At 50.4% G+C, this 12,408-nt stretch overlaps 5 protein-coding genes across 5 annotated transcripts; 3 read left to right on the top strand and 2 right to left on the bottom strand.

Moving 5' to 3' along the window:
• Positions 1–726: 726 nt before the first annotated feature.
• Positions 727–3,069, top strand: AO090005001559 (uncharacterized protein; the record flags this gene model as incomplete). The annotated part of the gene is made up of 1 exon (XM_001818417.3): positions 727–3,069. The coding sequence occupies one exon, from the start codon at positions 727–729 to the stop codon at positions 3,067–3,069; it is 2,343 nt and encodes a 780-aa protein (XP_001818469.1).
• Positions 3,070–3,589: 520 nt separating this feature from the next.
• Positions 3,590–4,724, top strand: AO090005001560 (DUF1769 domain-containing protein; the record flags this gene model as incomplete). The annotated part of the gene is made up of 3 exons (XM_001818418.1): positions 3,590–3,752; positions 3,849–4,364; positions 4,447–4,724. 3 exons carry the CDS (start codon positions 3,590–3,592, stop codon positions 4,722–4,724), a joined length of 957 nt encoding a protein of 318 aa, XP_001818470.1.
• A 147-nt stretch (positions 4,725–4,871) lies between these two features.
• Positions 4,872–6,153, bottom strand: lysB (homoisocitrate dehydrogenase lysB; the record flags this gene model as incomplete). Its single annotated transcript, XM_001818419.3, has 4 exons — positions 4,872–5,712; positions 5,772–5,941; positions 6,014–6,054; positions 6,126–6,153. 4 exons carry the CDS (start codon positions 6,151–6,153, stop codon positions 4,872–4,874), a joined length of 1,080 nt encoding a protein of 359 aa, XP_001818471.1.
• A 1,456-nt stretch (positions 6,154–7,609) lies between these two features.
• On the top strand, positions 7,610–9,175 carry AO090005001563 (uncharacterized protein; the record flags this gene model as incomplete). The annotated part of the gene is made up of 1 exon (XM_001818420.3): positions 7,610–9,175. The coding sequence occupies one exon, from the start codon at positions 7,610–7,612 to the stop codon at positions 9,173–9,175; it is 1,566 nt and encodes a 521-aa protein (XP_001818472.3).
• Positions 9,176–10,271: 1,096 nt separating this feature from the next.
• On the bottom strand, positions 10,272–11,889 carry AO090005001564 (uncharacterized protein; the record flags this gene model as incomplete). Its single annotated transcript, XM_001818421.1, has 3 exons — positions 10,272–11,548; positions 11,611–11,777; positions 11,852–11,889. The coding sequence occupies 3 exons, from the start codon at positions 11,887–11,889 to the stop codon at positions 10,272–10,274; spliced, it is 1,482 nt and encodes a 493-aa protein (XP_001818473.1).
• Positions 11,890–12,408: the final 519 nt, after the last annotated feature.

Below are 12,408 nucleotides of genomic sequence, written 5' to 3'. Positions count from 1 at the left end.
TAGTTCTCTCGATCATTTGACCGTTACGCGCTGTGTTGCTTAGATTCCTAGATCATTTTAATACGCTGCAATGCCTAGGTTTCTAGATCTTTTGAATCGATTGCCCTGCCTATTTAGATAAGGTAGGCAATTGATTTAGGTAATTTTAGTAATTTAGGTACGGTAGTGTAATCGAAGGTCATGTGCTTCCTCCACTGCGAGTTTAGTCTCATTTAATTTAGTTTAGCTTCTTATCAAGGGTGGGAGGCCGCACCAGCGGCCTAGACTCCTAGTAGGTATGTATGTATGTAAATCAACGATGAATTACGAGGAGATTCCCTGAGCTTTCCTCAAACATAGTACCAGTAGATACTATAGTGCTAATAGCTCAGGAGCTCAATGAACAACAAATGCAATCATATCAATTCTATAGAACATCTGACAGGAATGTCAACCTCCGGCAGAGTTTGGTCACCTGATGCCAGGGTTGTTTACGTCTTCCCAATCGGGAAATAAGAATGGATCCATCAACGCGTATGGAAGTGCGGAAGGCACGAATGAGTTCCTTCCTTACTTGGGGCTCGCAGTAGTTGAAAGCATCGATTGTTTGTTATTGATTCACATCTCCAGGGACACCGGCACCGACACCATCTTAATAAAAGCACTTGCGAACTAAGTATTTATATAACTGTTCCAATTCCCTGCATACATACACACAACAAAATACTAGATTAAACAAGGACCACCATGAACACCAGAAGTACGCGGAGAAAGAGAAGTATCAGTTCATTCTCTAATTCAGAGCCCCGCACTTCCTCCTCATGCAGGAACCCTCGTGTGCCTGGGGGCACTACTGGGGTCTCATCTTGCGAAACACCCCGCCAACCAACAAAAAGAGTTCGTTTCTCAGATCCGGGTCCGCGGCTGGAAGGGAACTGCCCTGGATGCTCTACAGGCCTCACCCCGGCAATGATTCGCACATCGTTCGGAGAGCCCGATGATCCCACAGATGGCATCGACTGCACCCCAAGCCGCCGGTTGCGCCGGCGCTCAACCCCACTTCCGCGGTCACGTCGTTCGCTGGATTCTGTGCTGCCCAATGATGGATCTAAGTCAAAGACAGTGGTGCAGTTTACGCCTCTACGGCAAATTTTGGACTCCCGGACTCAACGGAGAATCCGGCGACTGGGCCTGAGTAATGAGATTAACCAATTTGAACGAGAGAAGCGGGAGTCCGCGCATTACCAAAAGTCCCTGCAAGCTCTGCTGCAAGAAAGAGACACATTGAAGCAAGAGCTGGAGTTGGCAAAACGGAACAGTGGAACTCCAGAACGCCATTCACCCAGTAAGGAGATTCTGGGGCTTTCCCCTCAGTCTAAGTCAGAGCATCTAGAGTCCCAGAACAGCCAGCTGAGGCAAGAGATCTCGTTCTCCTCCGTTGAAAACACCGAGGATCAATCAGATGGCGCTGATACCGAAGGCGACACAATCATCATGGGCAGTGGGTTTGAGGGGGACACGGTTCTTATGTCTAATTCTCCAATCATGCGTGGCTTACAGCTTCCTCGATCATCTCCAGATGATTTCTCTCATCTGAGCCTCCCAGACCCCAGTACAGATGCGTCAGTTCAAACGTCTCTGTCTGAACATGACCAAGGCGCTGAGCTCCTTGCTTTGTCGCTGGACTTGGAGGCTGCTAGAAAGGAGAAACAGGATTTATTCAACGCATGGCGCACGAGGCTTGCTTCCTTCCCGGGAGCTGCGGCTGAATCTTGCCTCCAGCGGTCCTCCCCCCCGCCAGACTTCTTCGATCAAATTTTGCCTACACTAACAGGGGCTCTCACCAGCGCTTCAGACGCTATCGGTGCATTGGACGCTGTCAAACAGGAGCTTTCTGGTCTAGGGTTCCCCGGTAACAGCACGGACGATATTATTTCGGGAATGCGTAGTCACTTCCGATCAGCACGCTTACAGCTGGAGCGCGCAGTCCCTGGGGAAACGCCCAGCTCAAGCTTAGATAACGGAAGTGCAACTCTCAGCGCGCTTGTGAGGCGGGTCGAGCTGCTCGTCAAAAGCTTGAGTGAAGAGCGCACTCGGCACGAAGGATCTGTTGGGCGAGAGCGGGCATTGCGCGGCCAATTTGATACCCTGTTGATCCGCTATGAGACTGCATCACAGAAAATAAGCGATCTTGAAGAATCTATTGCATCTTCCGCAGGAGATATGCTCCACACGAGAATGCGGATGCAGGAGCTTGAGCGTGAAGGGAATGAGCAAGCCCTAGGGATTGAGAGATTGAATGAAGCTCTTAGCAAATACCGCGTAGAGGTCAAGAGCCTTGAGAAACTTGTGACGGAACTCGAACAGGACAAGGTCATCTCTGCCAAAAGACACGAGGAACAGATGTTGCAACAGGAAAAGCGAGTGGCAGAAGAAGGAAGCGCCCGTCGTGTAGCCGAGTCGGCTCTTGCAGAGCGACAGGCACATGTTCAGGGGTTGGAAGAGATTGTCGAGTCGAATAGAATCCGCGTGTGCGAATTGACTGCTAAGATTGAAACACTAGAAAAGGAGCTCAAGCAAACTGTTGACAGCTCCGAACAGCAGGCAGTCGAGCAACTCCAACATCACCAGCAGGAGGTCGGGAGGATGAACGTCCACGTCGCTGAGCTGACCACATATCTGGACACTACCAAATCGGAAGTGGACAAGCTTCGTCAAAGCAACGCTGGCTTGGAGGAACAGCTGCGCCTTGAAATGGAGGCCAGGGATGATTTACTAGAAAAATGGGCTGCAGACCAGGCACGGTCATTTGCTTACATGAAGGAAACCGTCAAGGCAGAACGACGCAAGGCAAAAGTGCGCACTGCCAATTGGGAACTTAAGTCGGACGAGCTACAGTCGGATGGCACGAACATCGGGAGCGAGCCCATTACTCCTGTTAGCGTGGCGCGATTTGTTGACGTTGAGGTCGGTCGGGGTAAGGAACGACGACGGCTTGACAGTGGTATCGGGATACTGACAGAAGACGAGCTTTTTGAGAGCGAAGGTATCGACAATGATGCTTTACCTTCTGATCCCGCCGAACTCTAGCTGGTGTTCTATCTTATGTGATCCGCTTCATTGCTTTGAATTGTTTCCATTTGTAGCATATCTATCTACCATGTGGCATTATTTATGTCTGGGATTTACTCTGTATGACAGATGCTCGCAATAACTGCTTGAACAAGCTGAATCACGATTGGATGCCAAGTGTAGTAAAACCTCTCCCCCTTGGTAATCAATGGGAAACGCAGGATAAAGCGGGTTGATAATGTACCACATTCGAGGTGAACACTTAGGGCTTGATTAAATAAACAAGGCTCGGCAAACGGCTATCGGAGCGATGACGTCGATGGGCGTCAATCCTTCGATTAACCTTCGATATGCATTCTTTTAAATACTTCTCTGCCATTGCGATTTCAATTTAAAGATACTGTGTAATCTACCGCTATAAATACACTTACCCAAGTATTCTTCAACTCGTTTCCATCAGAGAATCGGTATACCGAACTATACAACTCCGGACTCAGTTATATAAACCAGATATAGAACCAACGATAGAAACACCATAATGTCAGATAACGAGACCCCTAAATACCGCTTAAAAGTGACCGCCGGACCCAGCTACGATCCCTCCACACATCAACTCGTCCCAGTCAATGAAGACCAAACCCTACGAATCGAAAATGAGCACGCAATCACGAGTCTCTGCGTCCGCATTCGAGATTACACAGGTAAAGAAAAGCTCCCAGTACACCAACCGACAGTCCACAGCTCCGGATACAAGAGAAAAATAAAAACACAAATACTGATTTAAAGTAACTGTCAAGGGTATCCGGACCACTCCCCAAAGACAAGCTCTTATTTCAACCACCCTCTCCACCAATCAGACCAATATTCCATCTCCTTCGCCATTGTCTTCAAACAGCCCGTCAACGCCAACTCCCTCCTCTTCGGTAACGACTTCGACCGTCCCATTCGCGACCGCTTGCCGCCCGGCTTCAACGCCGCTCTTCGTCTCGTCAAATGGACCATCGATCCGAGCCTAGACGGCGATGCGTACGCCGATAAACCGTATCTCTATGGTCCGGCCGTGGCTTCGTGGAACCAGTTCTGTATCGGGGAAAAGATCAGAAAGAACGACGAGGTGCCGGGGATGCATGAACGGGTCGTGGAAGAAGGGGGTGAAGGGTCCGGACTGGAGGTCAGAGAGCAAATGGGGATTCCGGCGGGTGTGAATGAACGGAGAAAGTATTTCCAGTCTGAAGAAACTAGGACGGGATTCGAGTTTGAGGAAGGCAGGGCTTACTGGGTAGATTTTGGGAACCCTTACTTAGGGTTTAATGGTTCGTTTCCCTCTTTTTTTCTTTCTCTCTCTCTCTCTTGCTTTTCTGTGCATGGTCGAGATGGCTGATTTGGTTGTGGTAGATTTCTCGCTTCACCTTCCTGGGATTACTATCAATGTTCTTCCATACATTAATGAGGATAATCATTCGCTGCGGTATGTGTTGAAGAATCGGGACACCGATGAGGTTTACCTTGTCGTGCTCTTTACGCTTGTTTTGCAGGGAACGGATGAGGAGCCGTTGCATAAGGAGGAGACGGAGAGAATGAGGAAGGAGAGTAAGGAGCAGCATGAGAAGAATAACGGGAAGCTGGGAAGGTTTGAATGGGAGCCTGAGCCATCGGCTGATGATGTGGAGTAGGTATGTGATACAATGTAGACGTATAGATACATATATCATTGTTTTGTTGAGCCAAGGTATACTGAAGCTATATATTTTGGTTTTATCTATGCCTGATACATATACACATGCCCTTGGTTCAGAAGTACATCATGGAGGAACGTCCATTTACAGCCTCTTCAGAACGTCGTCAAGGACCTCCTGGGTCGAAGCCTTTCCACCCATGTCAGGGGAGAGGTACTTGCCCTCGTCCAAGTTGGCATCAACGGCGGTGTAGATCTTGGCGGCAGCACCTTCCTCGCCCAAGAACTCCAGCATCAGGGCTGCACTACGCAGGGTGGCGATAGGGTTGGCAATGCCCTGACCCTCAATGTCAGGCGCACTACCGTGGCAGGGCTCACCAATGGCAAAGCCGTCACCAACGTTGGCGCTGGGGACAAGACCCAAGCTACCGACCAGGGCAGCGGCACCGTCGGACAGGATATCACCGTAGAGATTAGGGGCAACAATGACGTCGTAGTACTCAGGCTGGCGGAAAAGCTTGTACACCATCGAGTCGACAATCTGCTCCTCCACCTCCACGGAGGAAAAGCGCTCGGCAGCAAGAGCCTTGCGGGCAGTCTCACGGAAGAGGCCGTCGGTTTGCGACAGCACGTTGGACTTGTGGGTGATGGTCACCATGGGCTTCGTGCGCAGGCCCGTAGTGGAAGCCGCGTCGCGGATCTTCTGCCGGCGCAGGGCGATCTCTCCTGCAATGGAGGAGATCCGGAATGAGGCATTCTCGGAGATCCGTTTGATAGCCTCCGCAACCTTACCGTTGGGGGTGTCCTTGGTCTGCTCCTCCTTCACGTACAAGTCCTCGGTGTTCTCGCGGACGATGACCAGATCGACGGGGTTCCGTCCACCGCCAATGGTAGACTTGACTGGACGGACGTTGGCATAGAGGTCCAACTTCTTGCGGAGAGCGACAATAGGGGACGAGTAGCCGGCGACCTTGGTGCTCGGGGAGCTGCGATGCGAGTTATTCGGTAAGGTACGAAACATTCTGGTGAGAAGCAGCGTGTTTACCTGACAGCTCCAAACAAAGCACCATCACATTCCTTCTTCAAGGTCTCGACAGTCTTGTCGGGCAGGGCAGTGCCGGTCTGCTTGAAGGTATCGAAACCAGCATCCAGGTTGACGAAGCTGAAATTGAGGTTGAGAGAAGCTGGGAGAGATTCCAACACTTTCCTACCGGCCTATATCATGGTGGTTGTTAGAATGTCCAATCACCTTGTCAGCAAAGAGCTGTCGAGCTGTGAGATATATACCGGAATGACCTCCCGGCCGATACCGTCACCGGGGATGAGACCTAGAGGATGATATATCAGTTCATGTTCGCACACAGACAATGTACTACATATGAGAAGAGGATCAATTGACCTATGCGAAGCGTCCTAGCGGCAGCCATGGTGCAAATTTTGGGGGTGATACTGAGATGAGAAAACGTCCGGTCAACGGAGAGCCGTAATCGGAGTGAGAAGGTCATTTGGATGCGGAGGCGGGAGGAATATTGATCCGGGGGGGGGGGGGGGGGGGATAGCTTCAAACGGAACTACAGAAACATATTGGAGGAGTTCGGCATTGAAGGGGAAATTCAGATCAATTCATGCCCAGATGTTGATGGCCCGAAATGATGCTTGTTCCTCTTTGTCTGGCCAAAATCATATTTCCATTGCATTATGTGAAAAGGATTGGCACTAATATGTACTCTGTAGGACTCGGAGCATATTGTACATATACAGTCCATACATACGGAGATATAAACAATTAGGGTACGAGGCACAAACTGGTGGATAGAATTAACTCCTGAAAGAACATACGTGTATAGGTCAAATACAATGTAATGACTCACAAGACTTTAGAGAAGAGCTAGTTAATCAGAATAATCGTTAACTAATAATAATAATATTATTATCATTATTATTACTTCATAGCTAGGCAGATGAACTAACTAATACAAGTAGTACAGAGTAGTGCAATGCAACCATCCATCGTCTAGAAAGAAATAGGCAACGCAGAATCTCTAGCTCCAGGCACGTAAAGTATTATTCATTCGTCCTTAATACTCCGTACTTACCTGAGCTGCAATCTGGCCTTTCAGGAGTGACATCGATGGGGCACGCCCGTTGCCGGGATTATCGAACGTAAAACGACCGGCAAGGGACTCCATCAATATATTGGCCTGGAGCAATGAAGAGCAAAGGAATCCTGTGACAAGGAGTGGGTCAAACGATGAAACTAATGAGTCCACAATTAAACGAAAGGGGTAATTCCCAGGAACATTCGTGACGAAGGAGAATCATTAAACTGAAGCGCAGATCCGCTTGCCCCCTGAAACCGCTGCCTCAGGCTGCACCGAATGTCCCTCCACATCCCCGTTGCTGGGCCATTCTTCCTTTCCCTCTCTCTCTCTCTCTCTCTCTGTCTTCTCTTCTTCTCTTCCCCCCTCTCTTTTCCCTCCTCCTCTCCTTTCCCTTTCGTACCGTCTGGTAATTTCAATCCTTCCTTTCTACTTTCTCAACGCGTAGTTCCATGTCGGACTCATCACTTTGTCATTGATATTTCATTATGCTTGACTTCCACGTTGTCTCGCTATATTGCTGATTCGCTCTCCACCTCGAACTGTTGGTTCTGTTTATACCACATCACGTCACCACCCGAGAAGCGCGTTCAACCGTGTTGACAACCGCATCCACAACGGTGCTGCTAATTATTACTCGGATATCATAGCAACGATCTCGTTCCAGTCGTTCACCACCTAAGCTCGCGCCAACCGTCCGCTACGGTTATTCCGCTCACTCCGAGCATCGTCACACTTGAACCCTCCCTGCCTCCTTGACCTTTTGACATCCGAACTAGACACCATGCCGGATACGGGCGCTCACCCGGGTGTGAGAAGCTTGCTCGCCAGGTTCGAAAACAACAACAGCAGCAACCAGAATACCACGTCCCCACCCTCCCGCGGTCGATCTCCCGTCGGTTCTGAGCACTCGGGTTCTAGGCCTCTGTCAAAAGTGCGTGCGAGCTTCATAGCTGTTGATGGAGCCACCCAATCTGGCGCCGTTGCTGGGTTGAGAAGTGCAAGTAGCCGTAGTGACAGCCCAGCTGCTCCCCCGTCGAGGGTGAGGAGCTTCAATTCAGATGACCTGAACGCCCCCTTGAAAAGTCCCTTGTCGTCCCCAACCAGCAATGGTTTAGATAACGAGCAAACCTTGAGCGAGACCAGGCCAGGCGGCATGGTGGAAACAGTGATCACACAAGTGACCTCGCCCGAAAAGGGTGCAAAGCCCCAGGCCAAGGAAGCAGCGTCCCCTCGTAAGGGAAGCGACTCCACCTCGGCCGTTTCCGCTGCGCCATCCCCGAAGAAGACCCAGACAGTTACCAAGCGGCCATCCACCATCCAGGTGGATAAAGTTACACCCAACCAATCTGCGTCCAAGTCAACGTCTACGACCCTGAAGTCTGCCGCACATCCGCGGACTCCAACATCTCCTGCCAAACCCGACCATGTCAAGGCTTCTAAGCCGGCACGCTCCCCCAGACCTCCTGCTACCAGGGACTCACCCAAAGGTCCAACTACCAAGCCAAGCCGTTCATCTTTGAACACGACAACCAAGACCGCTACACGACCTGTCCGCTCTTCCATGCCGGCACGCGACGCAACCAAGTTGACAGCGACGAGTGCAACCCGCACCAACCAGCCGGAACCAAGACCGCCAACCAAGTCGGCTCGTCTGCCAGCTTCGGCAACTACAACAACTCTGTCATCGGCCGCTAGAGGAGGAGCTACTGGAACAACTACCGGTAGCCTATCCCGGAAGCCGTCAAGTCTAAAGAATGCGACGAGTGGAACCCACCGCACGACTACGGCTTCCAGCGTTCGCAAGCAGACATCCCAACCTTCTCTCCAACGTCAACCAGCACATGAGCGCCCGCATTCCCGAGTGAGCAACACTAGTTCTAAGGTGGTTGACGAGGGATTTCTGGCTAGGATGATGCGCCCCACCGCTAGTTCTGCTAGCAAAGCTCATGAGAAGGTTGAAGTGAAGAGCCCACCCCGGTCTTCCCGGGTGACTCGGGCTCCGGTAAGACCAGTTGCTTCCAAGACGGAGGCCCACAAATCGCGCCCAACGAAGGAGAAGAGTGTGGCCAGAAAGCCACAGGAGAACCCGCAGCCAGTGTCTACCGAGAAAGAAGAACCACAGGCAAAGGTAGTTGATCCTAAGGAGGATACTGCACATGTGAATGTTATTGAGCCTCACGCCAAGGTTGCGGACGAGCCTGTTCAAGCGGTTGTTGACTCGTCAGTTGATATAGTCGAGAAGGAACGCGCAACTGAGAAGCGGTTGGAGGATTTGCCCGTCGAGCCCTCGATGGCTTCTGAAAGCGCACCAGTTGGATCCTCTGTTGAGCTGGAGCAACCTATCTAAGCCGCAGAGGTCCCCGAAGCACAGACTCTTGCCGCTCCATCAATCCAAGAACCCACCATCTCTGCCGACGAGGCGGTCGATTCCCAGAGCGTTGAGCCCTCTGAGCTTTCTAACACTGAAGAGACCAAGGAACAGACTGGTGTTGAGCCTCTAGCCGCCACTGCTGAAGAGAAGCCAGCTGAGAACGTTGCTGAGACAGAGGCCAAGGCAGACGACATTGATGTCGACGTCGGCAAACTCTCTCTCAACTGAAGAGCGAGCACAACCAAGACAATCATGATGTTGCATGAATGTCTATATTTACATCCACAGTTTGCTTCTTGTGACTTATATTTGCTTCATACCCGTCTTATTCGTGATGCGACCAGATACATGTTATCGTCTACGCGGACCATTTTTTAAGCTTCTTTTCTTTACTTGTGCTGTCTTTATGTTATTTTTATTTTCAATCTCTGTTTCGCAAGCATCTCATTCAAGATATGAGCAGGGCCGACGATGTATGCATGTCGGAGCATTTTCTGGTGGAGTTCTAGATTCCAGTTGCTTTTAGCGTTAGGGCTTGCATATTATCCCACTTGCATATGTACTTGGGAGGAGTCTAATCAGGTTCTTGTTTCTTTTCCGCCCTTTTCACTTTTATTCGTCTATTTACCTTTTCTCTTCTCAGGCTTTTTTACCTTCGATTCTCCTGTTAACATATTTGTCCCGGGTATTCTAGTTCTTTAATCCTCTATTTTGTATTATTGCTTGAACTTTGACAGTGCAAGTTTACTCCGCAGTTTTGCATCACTGTTGGTGCCGTGGGCTTTGTTCTTTTATATCTCCCCCCCTTTGCTTTGAGATTTTGCGCAATATTTACTGTCTTGGGTAGCATGAGAACAAAACTCCGATTTTTCAATAGCTTGGAATCCGATATTAAGGACTCTGAACAATCTCAAGGAATCGCCCAAAATAATCATCTAATACCCCAACAGTATAACACCACGTGAGATTCCCCAAAATTACTGCTATATAGTCGTTTCGTGTACAGGAGCAACAGCCGCGATACCGCACCTAGTGTGACGAACTCCACAACGTATAATCCGAAATCCGTGTATCAGATCTTTTTCTCCAATTTCTTTAAGAACCTATTCACACTGCTCTCCATTCTGTGGGCTCTTTCCTCCAAATTCCGGGGCCGGCCGGGGTTTTGTATTGACTTCTGAGCTATTTTCTGAGAATGTGAATTGACCTCTGCTTCAGTGGGCCGGTACAGCTGCCTGTGGATGTCGTAATCATTTGCCACTGGTTGCTGTACGGCTACCTTATCATACGAGTAGTTTGAGTAGCCGCCAATCGGGGGTGGCGGTGGAGACGCCGGTTGAATTTGAGGCTGGCCGCCATATAAATTCTGGGTCTGACCGTAAAGATGGGCATTGGGATCCTTAGGAGGCGGAGCAAATGACATAGTGACTGGCTGGTGGGAGTTAGATTGGTGACCCCCGCCTACCCCCGCAAGGAATGATGGTGTATAGGATGGGATGCTGGGCGGACTCTGAATAGACGACCGAGACGAGAACGACCCGGAATGCGTTAGGCCGGCGCTCGGTGGTGGTGATGCGTAGCTTCCAGGCATAGTGTATGGGAGCCCTTGACTGGTTGGGGGAGATGCAAAACCTCCTCCGCCGGTGATCTGGGATGGTGGTGTGAACGGTGCTCCACTGTCTACTGCTGCTGCTGCTGCAAGTCCGGTTCCATCTCCGCCGTCGATTGGAGGGGGGGTCTTCTCCCGAACTTGAATTGGTTCAGGCGCGGCCGGTGCCGCAGGGTTATATGGTAGAGGTGTATATTGGGCGGGGTCGTTTCTTTCTTCTGTAGCAGGCGGAGTGCCATTGGTCGTCTTCTGTGCTGTGGTGGGTGGACCACCAAGCGGGGGTGGAGGAGGAAGATTGCTTGGTATTGAGAACGTCTGGGTAGGGGGCGGGGAGCTAGGTGTAGGTTCTGATTGAGAGTTACGAGTCTGCCCGTTCTGGTACGCCGGATCTGTGATGGCCACGTTTTCTAGTTGTTGCACAACTGTACTGACTGAAGCCTGAGGTGGAGGCGGATATGGATGCCTGTCTGTCTCGATCTGCGGGGGAGACAAATAATTTTCCATCAGGTTGAGGAAATTATCCGCATCATCTGAAGTCCAAAAGTAGATGTCCAGCGTGTGCAAACGTAGTTCCTTGTCCTCGCCACGCGGATCAGTGCTTGGTAATAGCCATTCATGAGGACTGGCATTTGCTGGTGGAGGGAACGCCTGCGCGCCCTGTGATGGTGGACGGCCGTCCACGATTAGTGTACACAGCGTTGGAAACTGGGTGGAATGGCGCAGATAGACCTGATCCAGAGCTGGACATCAGTCAGCGAGGAAAGTCATTTTTTACGCGGAGGATGGGTGAAAAAGCACCGACCGCCATTAAATGCATCTTGATCACGAGTTCCAGGATTATTCGCTACTTCAATCCTCGTCTTACGCTGCACCGCATTGTGATAAAGATATAGATAGGAGCCCTTATCAAATCGATGATGAAGAGGCTTGGGAGTCGGAGCTGTGAAATAATAATGGATATCGGCAAAGCTATGGGAGGATCAGACGAATTTATCGCATTTGAAAGAGAGAGAGAGAATTTGCGGGGGAAATGGACGACTTACACCGTCAGCGCACGCTCTTCGCCCGGCAGCGGGGGCATAATGGCTTATCAGTATATACTATACTATGTATTGATAGTAGAGTAGTAAGATAAAGAGCAGTTGCGAGATCGAGGGTATAGTTGAAGGGGAGAGGTGAACAGGCGGACAGGCATGCAAAGAAGTACACGATAAAGAATTTGGGGACAACATTATATATGAGGGGAAGCAATTGTAAGCTGCAGTGTCCAAGAGGCCGGCGGCTAGAGGGCGCTTCGAGATGCATTCTGGAGCCGTGATTAGTTGATGCCCTCCTGGGCTGGCGGCCTATAGGAACATCCCCTCGGAGCCGTCTTATCATTTCTCCGAAAATTTCATTTGAGCTTCCGCATCATCGCAACTTCGCGGCCCATCAACGTTTACTTGAAACGGGGAGTTCTCGTGTTGTTATTCCCTCCGAGTCCCTTTGACCAAGAGGTGCAGTCTTCGGTAGGTGTATTTGTCCTCTCTTATCTCAATGAAAAAGTATTGCTCATACCTCCTCTTCCCCGTAACCAGTGATTTATCGGCTCTCCCGCACA

Source organism: Aspergillus oryzae, chromosome 1 (assembly GCF_000184455.2).
Source record: "Aspergillus oryzae RIB40 DNA, chromosome 1".
In the NCBI taxonomy this organism is placed as follows: domain Eukaryota; kingdom Fungi; phylum Ascomycota; class Eurotiomycetes; order Eurotiales; family Aspergillaceae; genus Aspergillus; species Aspergillus oryzae.
The sequence above is the reverse complement of the archived record's forward strand: the minus strand, read 5'-3'. Positions and strand labels throughout refer to the sequence as shown.